Raw genomic sequence first — 22604 nt, forward strand, 5'->3', positions numbered from 1 at the left:
ACTCCAACTTGAAGAATCGTACCTTCATCGCATCCACAAGATGAACACTGCTGCCTTCCTCCAACGTAGCGCTCTACAGCACATGGCTCGTTTTAGCCCCAGTGCTCACTGCAGGTTTCCCACTGCAGGTTTCCCAGCCCAGCACCAGCCTACAGTCTACTTCACCTGTCCAACGAGTGAATTACGTTCATAACTGGATGGTGATTAACGCTGAAAGACCCAACTGCTCACACAAACAGCACAGCGAATCACTCTTTACAAACTGCCAATCGCTGAGGTCAAAACATTCATGCTTTTAAGTCAAATTACAATTAACTTCCTCCCCACCCATTCTATTATTTGTTATTCATGCATTGACAGCATGGAAACCACTTCACAAAAACATCATGGGTATCTTGACAGAACCTACCCTACTTAAAGATGAAACACCTTTTACAAACCAAGAGAGGAAAATGGATTCTTGAGTTAAAAACTAACAAACAAAAGAGAAAAAAACCACACCAATCAAACTTACTTTCCCCTTTCATTTGTTTTAGATGCTTTGTTTCACCCTCTCATTACTTGATCTGTTACAGTGCACACCGACTACAACCACCTCCAGGACTGAGCCAAGCGATTACTTTCTACTCCAAAAGTAAAATAAAAAGGTATCCAGCAATGCTGGATGCTGAATCAGAAGCAATTCACTAAGTTCAGCGCTAGCCTCTGAGAAAAATGTTAGGTTTAGATGTTAAAACTGTAGTTGTAACAAAAAATTAAGGAAAACAAATACTCGGTTTCTATTTTATTTACATTCAGATTCACGCTGTAGCCCCTCTTCACCTTTCTAATCCGTGTTAAGGTGAAGAAAACTGCCTTCTTACAAAGCACGTATTGTCTAACAAAACGCTAGCAGCCTCCTCGAAACGCCGCTTTCGGCAGCAGCGACAGGACACAAACCCAACACGACTACGGACGCGGAGGTTCTCATGGCGGACCCTCGGGCAGCGACACCCGTCCGAGCCCCACGGCGCTCCCGGCTCTGCTCACCCGGCCCGGCTCTCACAGCGGCCGTGACGTAGGAGCCACGGCCACGGTCGGGAGGCACCTCCTGTTTGCTGCCTCCAAATTCGGTTTGCAGGGTAAACAGGCTCTGGGCAGCCCTTTCATTATCTGCGTAATCCCAGCCACTGATTACTGGACTCTAATACCAGTGCCCCAGCAAGCTTTCATTTCTGAATTACGGCCAGGCAGAACACGGCCGGGGGAGCGCCAGACAAGATGATTAAGCAGCAAAATATGACAAGGCATGAATTACATTGTTAATATTCCTATCTATCATCAGCCGCAGAAACGAGGGGTTTGTGCAGCCAACGGCAACTACGCGTCAAGAAAGCTCCTCGGCTTCGACGTGCTTTCAAAATAAGAGCAACGGTGTGTTTGGGGTCATTCTCTTCTTTGGCTGCGTTGACGCTGAACTGTATTGCACCAGTTCACTACTCGCTTCCTTCTTCAAACTCTACCTTGAAACCGCGCTGGAGGAAACTGTTCCTGTGAAGAGGCAGGCCCCAATTACAGCCCTCTGCTTTCAGAGGAGAGCGCTATCGTTTTTCAGCAACAGCTGAACAGCTTTCATTTCAGCGATTCACTGCCGGTGCTTAAGGATGGACCAAATCTCCACCAACTTCGGATTCATCACCACATTGTGTCTCATTTCCTCAAATTCACAAAAAGTAAGGCAAAAAGTGAGTTTTAAGGAGTCTGTATAAAACAGCCATGAAACTGCTTTGTTTTTTTAAAATTTTTCCCTTTTCATCATCAGCACCCCTGCGGTTCCACCCATTTCTGTAAGAGCAGCCCTTCCCTTCTACCTTCAGTGATTTGCTTCACTATTTTTAAGGTATTTGGAAACGGGAAGGAAAATGCCTAAAACCAACAGAAGTGTAAGGACGTGTAACACATCACAATAAATTACTGCACATTACACCACAAAATCAGCAGAACAGACACACCAAAAGGCCACACAGATGAACTTTTTGGTGCTGTAAAATACCACTTCGCAGTACTAAGAGAAGTTGGTCAACATCCCCTAAAATTCTGACCCAAAGAAGGGAATACGGAGCAAACACACGAGGCACTTGCCACTGAACTGCTTCAGTTGACAACGAAGATCCCAAACGCGTGTGGTACCTGGGCTGTCCCCAGCAGTAGAGAAAGAGGGGGAAAAGGGCACCCAAAGATGCCCGTGCTCAGGGCAGCAGAAGGAAAGGAGAAAATAAAAGAGCTTAACCAGGATCAGAATTACGAACTATTTTAAAATTACAGCCTTACCTTAACCTGGCAAGGCTTCCTAAAACGTGCTAATGAGAAGTGGATCTGATGAAGGAGCAAAATAAACTATGGATTTTGGTAAAAAAATATATAGACCGCCACTCTTAGGGAGAAAAATTAATTTCGTATAATGAATTATAGTAATGAATTTTTAAAAATAATAACAAAAAAACCCCAGAATAAAAACAAAATGAATTTTATCAGATTTGTTTCTATTTAAGTACGATTAAAGCAATCTTTCAGTTACTTAGCTGTAATGAAAGCAGTGAACCTTGAAGAGTTTGGCTAATGTCACGTGTAATTTTTATCTCATTTTGCTCAAATCAAATAAAAATAACATCTTTACAGACTGTCACTTTTATTGCACTGTATTGCTCACGAGACACTGATTTAAGAGAACACCGAGAAATAAAAAGATGCACATTAAAAGCATCCATTAATTCTCAACGCCAAATCGGAGCCATCCTGACTTTTCTGTTTACTGAGCACTGGGTAGCACTCGGGCCTAGTTCCCACCAGACTCACTTGCATTTTGAGTCACCATCCATTCTGTAAATCATGACCCAGTGTCTCAGGCTGAGCACCAAAATGAGCAGGTGGCTCTGAACAAGCAGAGCATCACCCAAGATACGTGGAGCAGAGGAAACAACAAAGCCTAATTTTAATGTATTTTTAATATTCCCTAAGGAAACAGCCGATCAGTCTGGAAAGCCTCGCTTTTCTTCCCAAATCCCTTATGGCCTTTCCTACAAACTTCCAAAGCTTCTGAAGTGGGCAACGCTGGGGCTCTTACAGCTGCACATTTAGGACCCTGCAAGCTGGAAGGGGGTACCTGTGAAGACAGCCAAACCTAAATGGAACTGTCCCCAAGATTTCCTAATGAGCAACCCTCTTTGAATTCAGTCTGGTAACTTGTGTTCAACTGAAGTATAACTCCTGTAACAGTCGTGACTCTTGATCTGGAAGCACATCACTAGATAGTCTAACATCGCTTTAAGTAGTTCCTGCCAGGACACATTTTTCCTCATTATTAAAAACGCATGCTTCATTTTTGGTTTTATCCAACTGCATTGCCGCTGCTTGCGTCTGAGCAGTATTTTCTCCCCATAAGACACTATGATGATCGCTGCTCTCAAGCTTCTTGATAAACTACAGAAACAGATTATTTGTTTAATTGTATTGCATAAGGCATTTTCTCTGGGCCTTCGATCACTTAATGGGTCTACATCTCTCTCAACTCTCCTATAGCTTCTTGGAGTGTGCCAGGTCCCAGACCTCACGATGCATCCCGGTATTGATTTTACCAGTGCAGCAAACAGAAGCAGCATTGCTGCCTCTGTCACACCTAAAAGGAAACAAACCACCCTCATGTGCTCTGCGAGGATGACACAGGCACGCTCTGGTTAACAACAGAGGCCAAAACGCCTGGTCATTCTTAATTACGATAAGCCTATCTAGCTGTTACACACAAAATAATGATCTCCCACAGCTTCAGAACTCTGCCAAATTTGGGCTGGCACTCATGGATAAAGCAAAAGCACCTCTGACAAACAGCAAGGCACCACTAGGGAAGTTCCAAAGCAACCATTCCACGTGGGCCAAAGTGCACTGCTTCAGACACGAACCTTTAGAAATTCTACAGGAAAAAATGAAAATCTACGAAACTGCGTACAGACATTCTGCCACAGTACTGCGGAAGACAAAGAAGATCTTTATGAAGACTGAAAACCCCTTTCTACCAGAAGCAGAACTTGTAGCCAAGACAGATCAACGCAGACTCTCTAAAAAAGCTCTGGTCATTTCTTTGCCTCACTCTAAATGAGAAAAGCGTTTTTTCTTTCAGGTATTTTAGACAAATCTCCTAGGGTTTAGTTACATTTTCTGGAATACTTAGGCCATGGAAAACTGCATTTTCCATTTAGGTTTAATCAAGAGATTCTTGCTCATTTGAATATTATTCTCTGGCTCTATGTGAAGAAGTATGGGTGAACATGCTGAAAAGGTGGTGTTTTTTCCCCCAGTTTCTACAGCCCCAGCTAGAAGCTTAAGTACACAAAATTAAACCTATTCCAAAGGTACAAAACATTAATCACCTCTTTTGACTTTTTTTCCAGGTTAAGCATCAAATGCGCTCTACTGGAAATGCTTATACCCATATGTTGTGCAAATTTCTGCTTCTGAAGCATAAATATCTCCATTATGTTAACTATTTAATGACCCAGCACCGAGCTCCTGTAATCAGCTCCCCATGGAACAGGTCATAAAGGGAACCGCACTCAGAAATGAATTAAAGTTCATACTCCCTGTTTAAATTACCCACCCCGCTCCTGAGCAATGGCTTCCTCAGGCCTTCGCTCGATGTTTAGGCATGCCGCACAACAGCTTCACACAACGTCTTTATCTCCCCTCTCCACCCACCAAAACCAACCAAAACTGCTGGGGTAGCTCATTTCACGGGTCCCACACAGCACCTCACGGGTCAGGAATGATAAGGCTAAGGAGTAGTTACGTTCCAGCTCAGCAAAAAGGCAGAAAACCAGGCAGGGCAGCTCTCCGGAGCATCCAACCTGCAGAAGGGGCCTGTCAAGGGATGAGGAAGGTGCAGATGAAGGAGCTTCCCCTCTTGAGCCACACACAAAGCTCTGCATGCACCAGGTAGAAATTCAGGCCCAGTCCCACGACCTCGCTGCTGGCCTCCTTGTGGTGCTCTCAAAGGCTGCGGCACAAAACAAACCCTTTAGGTAGATTTTCAGGGTGTTACAGCTCAGAAAAACATGAATAGCAGCAGATACACTGAGCTTTCGGAAACCTTCAGAAGACAACACTCCACGGCTTTCAGCTTAACTCACACAATCAGAAACGGGATTACTCCCTCTGGAAACGAAAGCTGAAATGTTGCATAAACTGACATAATTTACCAAAAAACTGTAAGACAGGTGGGCAGAGAAAGAAGGGCATGGGGTTGGATTTCTTTTTTCCTTCCTCATATCAACACTAGCAAAATATTTGTAGCTGAACCCTGGTTTGTTTTTGTTTTTGTTTTATTTAACATGAACAGCAAATCACATCCAGACAATAAATACGTTTTTAAACTAAAACTCTGTTGTATTTTTCCCAGCAATTCTCCCAGTCATTTAATGGTTTTTAGGCAAACCTACTAAACAGCTGCTTAATATTTTCATGTAGTTTTGGTCCAGGTAGCATCTGCCAACCTCTCAGCCACATTTAGTATCCTCCCACAGCTGAAGCCTAACAGACTTCTCTATTGAAACTTAAATCAGCAGCCTCTTTGTCTCCATGCAACTGCTCTTTTACTGAGCATGGTATGGCAGCACAGAAAGCACAAGATGAATTTAAGCAGTGAAGCTGGCAGAAAACTTCCTCTTGTGTAAAAGGAAAAAGTCCAAATTCCCACTTATTTCCTCACTGGAAAAATAAGACACAGACCCTTCCTCCCTGCAGCCACACGGGTGCTACTGCAGTGGCAACCTAGGTGCAGTAACAGGCATCTTGTGTTCAGCTTCCCTTGCTGCCCTGTTAAGCGATTCCCATTCCTCCCAGGGGATGGATTAGATGGAACAATTTGGAAAAGCAAGTAACACACGAGGACCATGCTGCTTTACCTTCTTTTCTATAAAGGAAATCTTTACTCATATAAATAAGCTTCCCTGCAGTTTATGTATCCTGGAAGGATTCTCGGAAGTTTTACAAGTGTACAACACTGAAATTCCACACTAAGTTTTTCCTTCTGTTCAGTATGTGAAGAATGTGGGGGCTTCAGCGTTATGGGTGTTCCTGGCCATTTGTAAGAACAGCAAACACTAGGACTGGTGTGCCAAGTTTACTTAACATTGCTGATCCTCTTCTAAAATAGGAAACCAGGAATATTTGTGTTTAACACCAACTATTTTTTTTTAAAGACAAATATAAGTACTGGTGGTGTTTGAACCCAGGCCTGCTATGCAGTGTGGCTTCATTAACAAAAAACCCTATGCTGTGCAAGTGTGCCATTTACTGTGACCACTATTCCCACTCCACTTGCAAAACCCGAAGACCTTGTAAAATCAGACTGATTGTCACTGGGTGAAATTAGAAATCCATCGTCCCCTGACAAAAGGTACCTAATGCCTTAGAGCTGGACAGACACAGAAACCTGACCTCTGACAACCTGCTTTAATGATTTTCAATTGCTGTCAGCTACCAAAACATACAAAAGCAACTGGAACAAAGAGTCAATTCTATTTGCATCTAACACTTCAATACTGACCTAATAAAATACTCTACCTGAAATTTAACACACAAAAACAGTGGTATTAAATAAAGCTTGGTTGGGGTTAATTTAAAAACATTTTTCTAACTGACTGTTTATGTCTGGTCTTCCCTTATTCTCCTACTTGAAAAATGTGTCAAGTTATCAAAACAGGTCCTGCTTCAACAGCACCAATGATTGAGTCGAGAGGTCACATTTTCCCTCTTCACACACGTAGGCTATAGGAAATACTCAAAGTTTTTCTCTTCCATTATTCTAACGAAGCGGTCACAACAGACGCTCTCCGTGCAGCCCTCAACAAAAACAGCACGTGGCCTTGCCAAAACCACTACCAGCCCACACAGCACACACGTGTGCGTGCACGCACCCCTCCTCGAACCCACGGCTCCCTTTGCGCCAGGTTGATGCATCCACTCAACCTCAAGTGGCCGATGCTGACACACAGCCGCGCTGGTTCCTGCCTTAGTCACGCACAGAAAGGTAAACGTTTGATGTTCAATGTGACTTCACACAATAACCATAAAGAATCAAAAGAAATTAAAACGATTCCTTTCCCTCAGCGCTGTGGGAGATGTTTTAAGATTGGCCAGGTGGTAAATTCCATCGTTAATTTTATCATATTTCCAGATATGAAATACTGCAAAACTTCTTTGTTACTTACTATTGTCCATTCCGCAGGAATGAAAGTATGAGTAAGTAGTACCTACTTTTCTTAACTAGTCATTTCTTCTATCTGGTATTTGCCAAAAACTATCAGTACTGACCTCAGAAATGCATTTAATCTTCCCAAACTTTATACTCTTAAATTCTATCTATGACACTATATTCTTCCCTGCTCCAAAGATGCAGTTCTGCAGGAGATAAAGTGGATTAAAGACATATTGAGGATTATAGATTATGCAGTTAGAACAAACACAGGCAAGTATCTCAAATAGCTGACCCTACAGAAGGGAATCACATTCTGTTCTCAAGATGATATACAAAAATAGAAAACACATTCCACTAGGAAAATATTTACTTAATAATTTATCATTTAAGAACTACTACTGTACAAATTAAAGTTCAAAGACAGCACACTGAAATCAACGTGCAGATATGTATGCAACGATTAGAACACAGCTTCGATTTCAACTGTGGCTGGATTTACACAGTTTACTCAATTCCAGCATGAATCACACTTCTGTTTGCCCCGAAAGTCCTATGTTTAAAACTGACTGCAAAATTTTTTGGATAGGAGAGGCTGAGAAGCGCAGTACTGCCGAAAAGTCTAGAAATAAAAGGATAAAAATCTCTAAGTATCCAACTGGAAAGAAATGCCAGCGAGATACAAGAATCAATTTAGTCCAGACATTAATAGCTTCCTTAATGATCTATATGATTAAAATAGCATATAGATAACATCTTCTGAGGATATTAAATAGGGAACTTTGAGTAGCAGTAAAGCCAGAAATAATACAAAGGAACCTAAGCAAATTCCTTACATGGCCAGAAAATAAAGTGAAATTCAGTTTGGAAAAACACCAACTAATACATCTGGGAAAAACAATCCCAAATAGAGATATTTATCATGGACAAGAAACCTGGGCAGTAACAATGCAGAAAAACTGCGTTAACCACAAGTGCAGCATGAGCTCAAAAGAGTGGGGGGCCCTGTCTATCTGGCCCCTGAATCCAGGGACAAGAGGGGAGAGCTGAGTTACTTCCCCTTCACTCCTCTCCCAGAATGAAGCACATGTGGATGGGCTTTCTGTCCATCTGTCCTTGCTGCAGTTCTGGACACACCACAGGCTCTGATGCTCGAGACATTTAAAACTACAGGACTAAAACATTATGAAGTACAGTATTATCTAAAAAGCCCAACCGTAATGCAAAAAACAGCCTGTGCCTATTATTGCATATTATGTGTGGTTGCAGTGCTTCTCCACCGTGTCTGAAATATCAGGGAGTTTTAATCCATAAGTATAACGCTTATACAAGAACAGATAAACATGAAAATATGCTCATTTCCAAACCATTTGGTTTTTATTGACCATGAAGTTCTGGCACATTTCAGCACAAGTGAAGTGACTTTGAACACGCTGGCTCTCAGATGAACTTCTGCTGTGGTGCAATGTTTGTCCACGCTAGGGTCAACTGTGCAAAGCAAGAGAACACCAAGGATGCGCTCACGGCAAACGAGGTCACCTCAGGATCTTCTCCGAAGGGCATCTCAATCCTCCTCTCCGCAACATCCTTGATTACGACAAGTTTCTGCAACAGCAATGACTGCTCCTTACCAAGCAGGGAACAAAAGAAACTTACTTAGAGAGACTTTATTTTTTTAATCTAGTTTTCATTTAGTTTATTTTTTCTCTTGTAGAAGGGCTGCTCTGAGGTGGGCATACCCCCCTCAAGTGTGTTAGTTGGAGGAACCTGTCCCACTTGAAATTCAGAGATACTTGAGCCAAATCTTAGATTTGGCCATTTTTTACCAAGAAGCAAGGTGCTCCAAATGCAGTGTCTTCAGCTCCACTGTGCGTAGTTTAGGGACAGCAGACCATGGAAAGAACAGGAAGAGCAACAGACTTGTCCTGGGAAATTCAGCACATTTCTCCTGCCTCTGGAATTCCCTGCTATGAGGAAGAGACGAAATACTGAGATCACCAACTCCACGGTTGTCTTTTTCTTACAGGACCGCATCTCCTTTGTTTACTATTTGGGGCATTTGTTTTTCCTGAAATTAAGGAAGAGTGAGAAATTTCACTCTGTGACCTGAAATTTCACAGTTAATGGGAGGAGGATGGGGTAAACATAACCTCGAGCACTTTGTTCCTTCCTCCTTCCTTGCCAGGACTCCTTTTGACTCATCGCAATGAAGAAATTTTCCAGGAGCCTTTTCACTGCTTAGCGTGTGCCTACCCCACAGCATAGATCCCACTTGCTCATTTCTCTAATAAAAAGAACTGCAGCAAATCCCGTAATATTTGTGGCTAACAAGATCTAATCTGGCAGCTCAGATGATATTTTAAAGCAGTTTACAGCAACAGACATTTTTGGGAGTTTACGGCACCCAAAATGTAGGTTAACAACAACTTTGATATGCTGTCTCTCCCTCAAAATGCATCCAAAAAGCTCTGCATCCCAGCCCATCCCACATACCTGTACCTTTGCCACCCAACGTACCCGAGAGAACTGCATTACCTTGCCAAGAGGCAAACCCAGGTGCCAGAAATTTGGCCACAATCTCCATCACTTAAGGCAGACAATCTGGAGTTACTCTCTCAGAAGGACTAATAGCCACTTCCCTCCACCACTGTTTCTTGTCCTAGGAGAGAAACTAGGGTGGCCTTTAATCTCGAGTAAAATACCTGTTAAGATCTAGGCTTTGCCAAAAGCAGACACGGATTTCTACTGAGACCCTCCATTACAGGCAAGTCACAGTGGTGGCTGTTTTCTCTCTCTCTTTGCCTTGCCTCTTCACTCATTTGCACTTTTTAGAGATAAGCAGAAATATCCACCACAGCAATTTCTTAACACTGGTGGGGAAGGACGTTCCATATCTTCTCATAATAAGCAGGAGGGTGAAAAAACTTTTAAAAAGCAACCCAAAACCAAGAGAGCGCATGGAGGAGAGAGGCCAAGGAGAACCACTGCCTGAATGACAGAAAGGGAAAACTCTCGCGGTGAGGCCTGATACTGCAAGCGAGGCGGGATGGAGCCGGAGTGCTCTTCACAGGGCGGATCTCCATCCCCACAGGGCTGGTCCTGCCTCCACAAGTGCAGACAAACAACCACTGTAACGCGCTGATGGAGCTTAAGAAGATGGATGGACTATTCTTTTTTCTTTATAAATACAGCTGATTTTATTACATCGAGATGTTCAGCAATCTCTGTAATCTACTCCACCTGGAATGCTTGTTTTACCAAGTGTGAGTGAGTTTTATCACCCTCTTGTGGAATCACAGCTGAATTGTCTCTGTCAGGTTACAGGAAGCAGCAAAAAGCAGGAGTAAGGCAGGCGGTGGTAAAGCAGCAGCAAAGACGACGACAGAAGCATGAGCTGGAGGAATAAAGGGAGAGTGAAGGAGAGCCATGACGAGTAACACAGTACCACCTCAACTTCTTCAAAAAGCTATCCCAAAAATGTTATTTGAAAACGCCAAAGATAACAAGCAGCCAAATGTACTCTCCCTTGGTAACGCTGACAATATTCAACAAGTAAGTTATGTTCTCTCCAGTGACTCAAGTACTGTCTCGGCTCTGATCACCATCTTTTGCCCCTTTGTTTCCACATAGATGGGAAAACACATTCCCTATGAACAGTTTAGAACAGTTAATCCTGTGTGCAGTCAGAAAGCACTTACTACATTTCCTTATTTATAAAGAGACCACATATAACATCTATACTCTGCTGTTGGAATGTGAAGGTGGAGAGCACATCAGCTAAACTTGCAAAGAAAACTAATGGAAGCTTACCCATTCACATTACATCCTACTGGGATGCAGAATAAATAAGAATATTTAATTCCTCTAAAACCCAGAATCATCCTTTCCTCATTTTCTGACTAGCCCTAATACCAGTTTATAATAAGAGAAACTTAATTTGCAGTAGTTTTCCTTTACAAGGTAACCCATATAACAACATATTCAAAACCTTGAAAGCAATAAACAAATGTACTGCCACCGGCATTCTGAAACGTGAAAATCCAAGTCTGGTACGAGCACACACACACAAAATAAAGATGCCAAGAAAGTCGTGATAACATTAAAGTCATGAGACTGCAAAGAGGCACAGAAATCTCAAACAACACAAGACCAGCTCAGACCAGGACGGTATCACATGCATGGTGAAGAGTAAGAGATCTCACACAATGTACCCCTACAACTTCCCAAATATCTTCCAGGAACCCTACAGACCACAGCCAACACAAACCACAGTTGTATCTTCTTAATTACGCTAAACATTTTTTTCTGATGCTCCTCAAAAAGAGTTAGAAACCCATTCAAAAATAATTCTAATGACAGTTAACCTTATGGTAAAAAAACGCTTCAAGAAACGCTTCCCTCTCATTACACAAACCGTGTTTATACGTAGCCACCATCCACAATGAAAAGCTTCAAATGGATAACTGTGCAAGTTACATGAATTTCACTGTTTCAGTCAAAATCTGACAGTTAAGTACTTCTCCAAACAACGTATAATTTCAGCTTAACCTTATTCTTCCCAAAGATACCTGTATTTCTGTAATAAAAAATACTTTATTTGGTATTTAACCATTATCTCCAACTGGGGTTCAAGTCCTACACGGTTATCTGCATTTATGCACCATTCCTGAGATACCACTGCTGGTTTACTCTAGCTTCTGCAAGATACCCATCAAGTAAGGAAGGCTAATCCTGTGGCTGATGATGTGCAGCAGATGCATCTTTTTCAATTCATAAAAATCTTCAAAACACCCCTAATTAGCCACAAACTTTTACAATCAGAATAACAAACTGCTTGCCTCCACCTCCCTTAAACTTGATCAGTCCTGAAGTCCAATAGGAAGTTATTAGAGCAAGCTCTTCAGATCAGAGGAGCGAGCAGTACGTCCAGCGATGCTCAGCAGACTTTACAGCAACCTGCTACTCTAGTTTTTGTTTTTAAAAAGCTACCCAGAAAGGATCCCTTCCACTCTCTCACCTTCTGCCCATCTGATCAGCTACATGAACTCTGTCATGTTGTGCTCCCACTCTGCCCCAGACTCTTGCAAATGCTGAGGGAAGCACCAGGCACAGAAAACACCCCAGCTAAGGACCTGTCATACAGATCAGAAAGGGACAGTTAGCGGTTAAAATTAATAAAGTGCATAAATGCACAATAATGATCTTTTCCAATAAAATGTATTAATAAAAACATTGTAAAATGTAGAAGCTTTAAAACCAATTATATTACTTGGTTTTCAAGCAATACAGCTTTACATACCGTTATTGGGCATACTGTGACTTGAAAAATAGATTTCTGCAGGAGACTGAAAACACACATTTTTATACTAAACAAATCAAGCAGACTTTCAAGCACTTTCAAAATTGCATACGTCGCTATCAACTAGGAAAAGGTACTGGTGAAAAACCTTCCATTACTGTAAATCATTGTTAGTCCTCATCAACACTGATTCCCCTGTACCCTGGCTTCAAGACATGTCCAAAACAGACAATTTTTTCCATCAGGAGCAACAACTGAGGGCACAAAAGTATTTCACAGCGGTCCTTTGGACAGCTGCCTTTTCTTCTGAAAATGCTTGATAAAGATCCTCACACTGTAGCTGCTGAGGGTTTTACTTTTTTTTTTAAAGCAAAAAGCAGAAAACCACACACACAGAAGCTACCAGCGCTATGTAAAAGTTCCCCACCGTTTCAGTGCTGCTGGATTAACTCTTCGAGAGGACACAGGATCAAACACATCACTAAACACACCCTTCTGAAAGAAGATTCTAGTATTTTTCTAACAGATTTTCCTTAACCTTCCATAAAGCAAGGTGTGCCCGCTTGCTGATACTCGTGAATCAGGCAGTTGGCAAGATTACATCGTGCCACCACTAGTCCACGAATGCCGCTGTGCCACCAATACCAAAATTCATTGAACTCGGCGAGTCCTCTCGATTCTAGGGATCTTTGGCTGATTGAGCCAAGGAAACAGTAATAACCTGAATGAAAAAACTGTAGGTGAAAGGAAGTTACCCTGCACCTAAAAATAGTTTTCTGTCCTCCTCCCACTCCCCAGAAGCATAAATGGAAGTGTTCTTTTCTCAGGGAGGCAGTAGCTTACAATGGATGAACGTGAAGGGATCGCTTCCTCACTACAGAGCTTTACCCAGCAACAGTAGTACCCCATTATAAATACTGGGCTTTAAAAACAGAACAGAAGACTAAGTAAGCTCAAAACCTAAACTTATATATAACATTAAATATAACTAATTTATATGCACAGGTACGTATTATACATATTTTATATACAGATTCCACAAATGCACACAATTCCAGAAATATGGAAAATGAACCTTTCAGAACAGTAAAGCTCCGTATCGTACTCAATTACAAAGGCAGCGCTACACTTCAACAGTCATGGATATTATAGAGCAATAATTGCATGAAACCAGAACTTGTGTTTGTCAAAGGTACTTTGGGAAAGAAATATAAAGGAAGTACTTATTACAGAAATAGGAGGTTCTGTTACAGACCCACGGGGTGACACTTGGACACAGAAAATTGTAACAGTATTAGAGAAATAAATAATACCGGGAAACATATTAGAGACACTTACTGTACAAACAGACTGAAAACAAGTTTCTGATGGTGGTAAAGTCTAAACATTTCTCCAGAAAATCTTCACAGTTTTAGACTCAATCTTGTGAAGAGTACAGAAACATTTTACACAGTGATTACAAGTTACTTCATTTTAAAATAAATTTATTTTTTAAAAAACAGAAAAGGAAGAGGTGGGAATGATCATCACTGAACAACTCCAGCAGGCAGACCAAGAAATTCCAGAAGTAAAACAACTTTGCTGAAGGCTTCAGGTTAAAAAGTCTAACACAACAAAATAAAGCAAAAACCACTCAACGAACACAAAACCACCATGGCTGCGGGAAAATCACCGGACTGAAAGACACTCGGAGATGAAGACAACTGAATGGAAACATCAGAAGAGCAGGGCTGAGCTGTCAGAGCTTCTCGCCACCTGCAGTTTCACAAATACGCTGCTCAGATAAGGAGGATCTTTTACCATGGCCTTCATTTCAAGTCAGCCTTTCTACGCGTGCCCATCCCCTACAAATGTAGCTCTGTCAAACTACATTCCGAATGTGGGATACAATAGCAAGAGGAGAAAATTCAAAAAGACAGAATGTTATCAGTATATGGCCCTTTCTAAAGATCATCAAACAGGTACTCTTCAGAAACAGCCAGAGACCTTTAAGGTTAATGGAAAGAATTATTCTGGAACCACCAGGTGTTGCAAAAATGAAAAAGAAAGTTAAGTATATACTAAAAAAACAACAAGAGACGATGAATAAATTAATTACACATGACAACAACCTTCTGGGATGTGGCCCTGTTCCCAAACCTTACACAGAAATGGCCCATTATGTCCAGATTTATCTCAACCAGAATGGGCACAGAATTCTTAAAAGTATTTCCAGGATTGACGTTGATTCACCATTGATCATGTGCAGCACAAACCAAGTTCCAGCATTTCTTCCACAGAATGAATTGGGAGCTCTGGGATCCATTTCCAATTATGAAAATAAAGCAAACTTTTATTTTGAGAATTCATAACTACTACAAACCTAAATTCCTGTTTATAAATTAGGGTAAAGTATTTAACTTAGGTATATTATTAACGGTTTATTGCTATCTGTAAAGCATTCCAGATTTCACAGGTGGAGTAAAGCATGGAAAAGACAAGTAACCAACCCCCATGGAAGGCAACAGAAAACAGAGGCTCTATCTTTCTTCTACAACTCAAATAATAACTATTTCCCTTATGTACAGTTCTGAAGGTGGCATCTGTCAGCCTGAAAAAGCCACACTTTTTTATAACAACAGAAATTTTTTAAAAGTCAGAAGTAACTGAAATTGGGAAAGAAGGTGCACATCTTGCAGTTCTCAGTCAAAAGTCTTTTGGAGTTGGTAGGATTTTTTTACTATTTAGGAACTTCAGCATTTGACCTATAGATAAGATTCATAAGAAAAGCTTATAATAAAATCTCAACTATAGGCAAATAATATAATTATTAAAAACAAACAGCAAGTGAAACGAGGTTTTCCCTTTCTGACTATGCAACGCTCTTTTGTTGCCACTACAGCAATTCTTCAATGCCATGGAAACTATCTGATAAATGCAACAGGAGCCTAATAAATTTCATAGTATTGAGGTAGCAGAGCCATTGGTATTGTTGACAGAGAGATTCTGACGACCTATTTTGAGGAAGAAAAATCATCTAAAGATAAAAATCATAATTTGAGCTGTTTTCAACAAAAATATGCAATAGTTTTAGAAGATCTGAAAGTAAACTGTATTAATTATATTAGATCAGTGGGAGAATGATAGGGAAAAACACCTTGAAATTACAAGAATGGGACACGCTGATTTGAAACTCAACTGACACTTTTGGATGGTTTGCTTTACCTAACTGAGGTATTTTTACTGAGGGTAAGGGGGATGTGAAGAACACTGTAAATCATGTGCAGGTTTTCTGTCCAATTTCTCAAGATGCTAAACATGTATTCATAAGCCATATGATCTTTTTAGTCATCTACATGTATGCCTTCATTCTCTGGACTCTCCCCTACCATCACAGACACTGGCAGAAAGACAAATGAACTCCTCATTCGTCTTTTACGGGTCAGGACAAAATACTATAAAGACTTCTAAGGAAAAAGAGTGCCTACACAAAATGAAAGTAAAATAACCCTCCAAGAAATAACACATTTATCCAATGCCCGTGCAATACTGTCTTCTCTATAGAACAAGCATGATTTGAGGCATGGCTCAAACTTTGCTAACAAACTCAGGCTGGGTTTGAGTAAGACACAGCTATGAAGTATTCATTCCCAGAAAACGGCTCTGCCACAAACCAGTCAGCAAGGGGACCTGTCAGCCTTCCTGATCCCACAGCCTCTTTAAAAGTAAAGCCAAAAATCAAAAGCCGTAATGCACTGCAAGATACACCAGGCAAGAGCACGTAAACATCTAGAAATGCATGTGATAGTAGAAATGATGGGCAACTGCATCACAACTCCCATATGCACTTTTTGTCCCACTCCTCTACACTTGAAACAAAGGAGAAAAGACTGGTTTTAAAGTGTTATATTGGACATCAAGTCATACCAAAAGAGGAAAGTCCAAATTAGATTTGGTCCCAATGCACTAAATAAAAATATAATCGTCAGAAAAGCTGTCTTTACTGTAAGCAAACAGAGCAGCTTCTTGGCTTGTGGCTTCTGAACACCTCAACTTGGCCCAACAGAGCCCCAGAAAGCACACCTTATTCTCTCAATACATTGTTTGTTTACGGAAAGACACAACACACACACACTTCTGTTAATTTAAAAGAAAACAAACAACACAACAGTAACAACTTAATTTCTCTATATTATTCTTCTACAATAAGCAATACTGAAAATTACAGTTCTTCTTATTACGTGTCCTAAATATCAGGTTACCCTTCAGACTTGTACACAGCATCTCAACACACTGCCTCTTGTTTTACTTTCCTGAAATGCTTTTATTACCAAGTGGACAACAGCAACACTGACTGATCTATCTGTTTTTGCAATACAGGCATGTATGCTCACAGAAGGCAACAGACTGCATTAAAACACCACCAAAACAAGCCATTTTACTATATATGACTCTGCCCCTAGGGAAAGGAATGAGAGCAGATAAGATGTGACAGATGTGTAGTCACGTCACTTAATACACTACTGGAAGGTGCTCAGATCATTATGGTGACAGGCATAGTACAAAAACTTGCAAGGAACGGACTGAGCATTTATCCAGTTTTCTGCATACATGATTCCTGTAGCCAAAGACGACACTGAAGACCACAACGCTGCTGTTGGAGAGAAGGCAGCCTGCAAATGCCAATATGCAATATAGTTATAAAAAAAAAGAGAAGGGAGCGGAGCACGTATGTTTTTGTCAGCAGAGCCCCTCCATTATGAATATGAAATATGCTTAAAGTTGAACTTGAGGTCTGTCCTCTAAAAATTTCCTGTACTGGAATACTTCTGGAGAGGTTTAATTAAACTTGACATTTACCCAAAACAAGAAGTTTATTTAAACTTAGCAGCTGTAGATCTCCAAACTGATCTCATTTTCCTGAGACTTCAGAAAGCTATTTTGCTGAAATGTCTTCTGTTTTGGTTTGAAAAATCCAAACAATAAAGATAAAATTGGAAATCATATGGTTGCTGAAGTAACAGGACTAGTCACTTGTTTCAAGGTAAGTGTGAACCCTGGAGTTTACAAGATTAGGCACCTGCCCAAGAAAAGTATGAAAAATGGAGGAGGAAATCATTTCCTCACTCCTTTCAGGTTTAATAATCCTGAACATCACAAATCTTTATGTAGGTCAAGAATATTTCCAAACAGTGGCATGATTTTTAACTGCCAGCGTCCCTCCTGCAACGACCAGTGCCACTGCTGCTTCACACAGACTGTGAGGTCCAAACCCTGCAAGTTAATCTGCGCGGGCGGATCCCTGTGCGGGGAATCCGCATTAGGTCAAAGGGGGAAAACCAACTCACAGGATCGGATTCTTAATTTGAAGCTGGACCACTGTAACTCACTATGACACTAATCATAAATGTCTCACTGACACTCTCTGCTCCCCATCTGTTTGTTTTATCTTCTTATAGTTTTATATCTCAATCCACAGGACTGCAGTAGTCAAATTAAGCACCTGCATATGCCTATGTTTCTGCAAGACGAGGTCCTCAGACAAAGGCAACCTTTTCCTTGTGCATATTTATTCCCTGAATGGGACTGCACAATAGAATTAAATAATTGAAACATCACTTTCTTCATTTCCACAAATACAAATCTCAGTGTTTTCCAGTAATCTAGCCATTTAAGACATGGGGCAAACCCCATTCACCTTCCCAAGTGCAGCAACTAGTGTTTTCAAAGGAAATGACCTGCACGTCAAGAATGATCTCCAAAAGTATAAAACTGAGCTTTAAAATTATTTTAAAGGAGCATTTTGCCCTTTATCATACTGTCACAAAACAACGAGAAAAATTCATCAAGTAATAGTCATTGCAGACCACAAAGTCAAATCCACTGGCAGTGGCAGACCCTAAGTTGAGAAATGCTGACGGGAGGGAGGAGCATTTCTGGCACAGCATCACTTCAGGCCTCCCCACTCTTCTGCCCTCCTCCAAGTCGGTCCCTGTCAGGTACAAGGCCTTGGGGCTGGATGGACCTCTCTTTTCACCCAGTATGGCCACTTGGGTATTCTTACAGGTAGCCCCAAATATTCTAATGACAACTCCACTAGAACTAATCCTAGAACCCTAGTTTTAATTAAATTAAGAGACACATATTAAGATCTTTTGGGCTTTTTTGTTTTCCGTTGGGCTTTTCGGTTGGTTCAACTTCACTATTCTCATGAAGAAGCGGGGTTAAGAACTAAACCAAAGTGCAGTTACACATTTATTACATATTAAAATATTCTGATAAACAAATCTGTCAAACAAGTAGAGGAAAGAATGTGGGAAATATACCCAAAGCAAAATCAGGACAGATATAAAATTAAACCTGTGAATCTTGCTATTTTCCAGAATTATCAGCAAAAACCATGCTGATTTTCACCACTTGTAACAGAAAAGAATAGCAACAGAAAAAATTCACAAAACTTAATAAATCATTTGAGAATTCAGGGTAAAAGAAACACCTCTGGAAGGCGATTCGTCCTTCCTCACCAGACAGACACAACACAGAGAGGTGCCGCTGGCCCCCAGATTTGTACTGAAATTCAGTGACAACGGGGATTTCAGGGAAGCACTCAAGATATTATGGAGATATTGGCATCTTTTCAAAAGTTGTATGCTGGATCACAATTTTCTTTCCCAAATTAAAGGTTAAATCTGCCAGCAGAAACTCAACCAGAGCTGGGACACACAGCTCTCACAACAGTGGTGTCTTGCCTAAGACCTGATTGGCACCACCTTCCCTCTTGAGAAGCTGCAGCTCATGGGATCTTTTGATTTCAAAATCCAGTGGAGTCAGGAGCTGGGAGTTACCCCTTCACAAATGCTGTGAGAGTGGGTCCCATCTGTCCACTAATGCCTCGCTTCAGGGTGTTCAAAATATGCCTCTGGGCTGCACTGGGCACCACCGTCACAGCCTGCAGGCCCACACGTCACAAGGCAAGATTCCAGTTTCCCTCTGCTCACAAGTCAGTTTACCCTTACCAAAATTATTGTTCATTTAGGTCAACTGTTGAAGATTCACAAACTAAAATATTCACACACAGCCCAAGCACCTCGAAAATTCGAGTCACGGTACGGGTTAACATTAACATTTTAAACTTTCAAAAGTATTGCAAACAATTACCACACCCTCAAGTCACAGATAAAACATTTTGTAGAGCTTAAATACATACATTTCTGGCATGAAACATTTCTCATTGCTGGCAAAATTTCCCTGCAATTTCTGGCAATAGAATACTTTGAGTTTAAAAGTCAGCTGTAGAATAAAACTGGATTATTTATTAAAAATCATTCTTGATCTTACCTTTTAGCAGAGGCAGGGGAGTTAACTCGATAGGCTTGCCCTGAGACCTAAACTGGGAGGAGCTTTGTGACCTCTTCTGTCTGGCTTTTCTGACGGACTTCCGAGAAAATCCGTCTACTTTATCCACTGATGGAGGAGTAGTTGGTGCTGAGGACATATCCCTACTGAAGGAAAACAAGCGTTAAAAAGATATTCCAGACGGATGAAACAGGTAAAGATTAATCCAAATTTTCAAAAAATCTTCCTCTTCCTGGACCGGTCTCCTGCTGATAACTCACTCAGATAGACTTCAGAGAGCTAATCCACCAACATACATACAAACTGTGCAGAATAAACTTCACAGAACAAATTGTACAGAATAAATTTCATAGAACAGTGTAATAATTCTTCTCGCTCGCTTTATCTGCGCCTCCCATTTGCCAAAAATTCCGCAACAGGAAAATTTCAGACCTAATACTGATATCATTATGTCAACAGAACATCATACACCTGCAGACTTGACATAGGACTGTAGCCTTAAACTATATATTCTTTGGGAATATATACTAAAACATACATTCTTTGGAAAGTAATTTCAACTCGTTCTGCAAGGCACCATGCACGCTGAAGAATGGGTGCACAAAGAGGTACAAGTGGTTTTTTGGCATTAAAGTCATCAATGTGCATAGGTCAAAAAATAGGGCAGAAGAAAAATACAGGTTTTTTTGCCACACCTATACACGAGATTTCACAGAAATAAGAAAGTACAGCAAAAATTGCGGCTATGCTTCAGAATTTCACTAACACTGACAGATTTTCCATATTCCTTCTTTATTCTCCATCTTAGAAATACTCGGTTATTTCCTTGCGAGTCTCTTTACACACGGCTATTCCACGTTGTGGCATTTCTGTAAGAATAGCAGTGTGGTAGCCATAACTGCCAGAGGCAGAGAGCCAAGAAAGGTTCCTGCAAGCAAAAGTTTGCTTGTTTGTTTCCCAACTCTATCAGCTGGCCTAAGAAATAATCACTGCTTCTTCCTATAAAACTTGCCTTGGTAGTACTGCTACACGTGATCCCATACTACTAAGAAATGCCAAAAGGAAACATTTAAACAGTGAATTAATCCACCCAGCTATTATGTTTACCGGTCTTGTCCTGTCTGTTTCAAAGGCCCATCACATCTTGGTGAACTACATAAGTAATACTTAAGGGAAACGAGATAGGAGGTATTCAGGCCTACACATTGTGAGCCGCTCGGTACACAGTTAACTTCACCAGCATGTGCACCTCTACTGAAATCAAGAGAACTATTTGCATTAATAACACAGTCATTAACAAGAGCAGCTCTGTAGACTTCAGTAAGGCTACACACTCGTGCGAAGTTAAGCATCGGCATAAGCATTTGCAGGATCAGGGTCTTAAAACATGTCCTTGGAAAGCATTACTCATCCTCAGTGTCCGTGGACTTCAATTACCAGAGTGACTCGTATGCTAAAAGAAGTTGATTCCACAACAGGGAGAACACTTTAGAGTACTTATTTTATCAAAATAATACTATGATATTAAAATACCATATGCCTCCTAAATTATTAAATCCAGTGAGATGGACATTATTCGTGTTTGTCTTCGGTAAGAAAAGCTTTAGAAAGTATAATTTATTGCAACAGTGTAAACAAGTTCTGAAAGGTGCAATATTACACATACATGCACTAAATCTATCAAAAATGGAAGTATAAACTCCATAGCTTCTTTGAGGAAGCATGTGCAGCATCCAGAAGCTGAACTGTGCAGCTGGCATGACAATAATGAAAAACCCTTATTGCATCTTCTTGATTTCTCTTGAGGTATTCTTTTACTACCAACTTATGCTTTCTAAATATAATATACTAGCAGCAACATGAACCTGTACCTTAAACTGGTCTTGTTTATCATCTGGCGAAAAAACAATGCCACCATCACCAGGGCATTCAGGCCCCAGCCAAGATTAATAAATAAAAAAGTCAGATAAACTGAAATGGAATGGCCTGTACTTTAGCAAGCCACTTCTGAGATTTCAACAGTCCGCCAAAAAACCCACAAAGTTACCTGTTACATAAACCAAATTCTGGAAATATCAGCAAAAATATATTCTTGAAAACCTGAATTGGCTGGCCCTATTTCATCTCATCAGAAAGATCCACCACCTCGTCACGTGCATCATTGGAGTGTAACCATTTCTGCAGAAATGCTCGCTCAAAATTAAATTACAAAAAATAATAATAACGGACAGGGACTAAAGTAGATCACTTAAACTGCAGGATCATTGTGTCAGCAAGAAGCTTTACTGACACTTCTCTGCTGTAAATTTAGTAACAGTTTCCCTAACCTGCTTTATAAATTATTAAAATCTCATTCTAATTCAACAAGACTACATCCAGCCTAACAACCTTACAGTAAACACTGATTTTTTTTTAATCCCTCCAAATGAACACTGGCTCCCCTGCACACACTATCACAGTGAAACACACTGTTCAACGAGCCGGGCTGGGGGGGGGGTAAAAAAGCCCGAGATTATTTATTGTGTGCGAGTGGGAAAGCTGCAAACCCCAGCCACTGCTTCTCGTTTCTTTCAGCAGGGGATCTTATTTTATTCCGCAAGTATTTTGGTAAATACGAAGCCGCGTACATCAGATCTGCTGGTCCCCGGGGGCGGGGGGAGGGTGTAATCCACGGAGGGGCGAGTGGACGTGAAAATACCGACGGATACCAGCGGGGAAGGGAGCCAGCGGCTCGCTCCGCGCCCG

At 41.0% G+C, this 22604-nt stretch overlaps 1 protein-coding gene across 1 annotated transcript in view; it reads right to left on the reverse strand.

Moving 5' to 3' along the window:
• Positions 1 to 20001, reverse strand: part of LOC104533789 (serine/threonine-protein phosphatase 2A 56 kDa regulatory subunit epsilon isoform-like) — a 59421-nt gene extending 39420 nt beyond the window's left edge. Inside the window, 1 exon segment of the mRNA XM_010179011.1 lies at positions 19842 to 20001. Within this exon segment, the coding sequence (XP_010177313.1) occupies positions 19842 to 19998 (157 nt within the window). The 5' untranslated portion in view covers positions 19999 to 20001.
• Positions 20002 to 22604: the final 2603 nt, after the last annotated feature.

Source organism: Mesitornis unicolor, unplaced genomic scaffold, assembly GCF_000695765.1.
Source record: "Mesitornis unicolor isolate BGI_N332 unplaced genomic scaffold, ASM69576v1 scaffold8202, whole genome shotgun sequence".
Classification (NCBI taxonomy): domain Eukaryota; kingdom Metazoa; phylum Chordata; class Aves; order Mesitornithiformes; family Mesitornithidae; genus Mesitornis; species Mesitornis unicolor.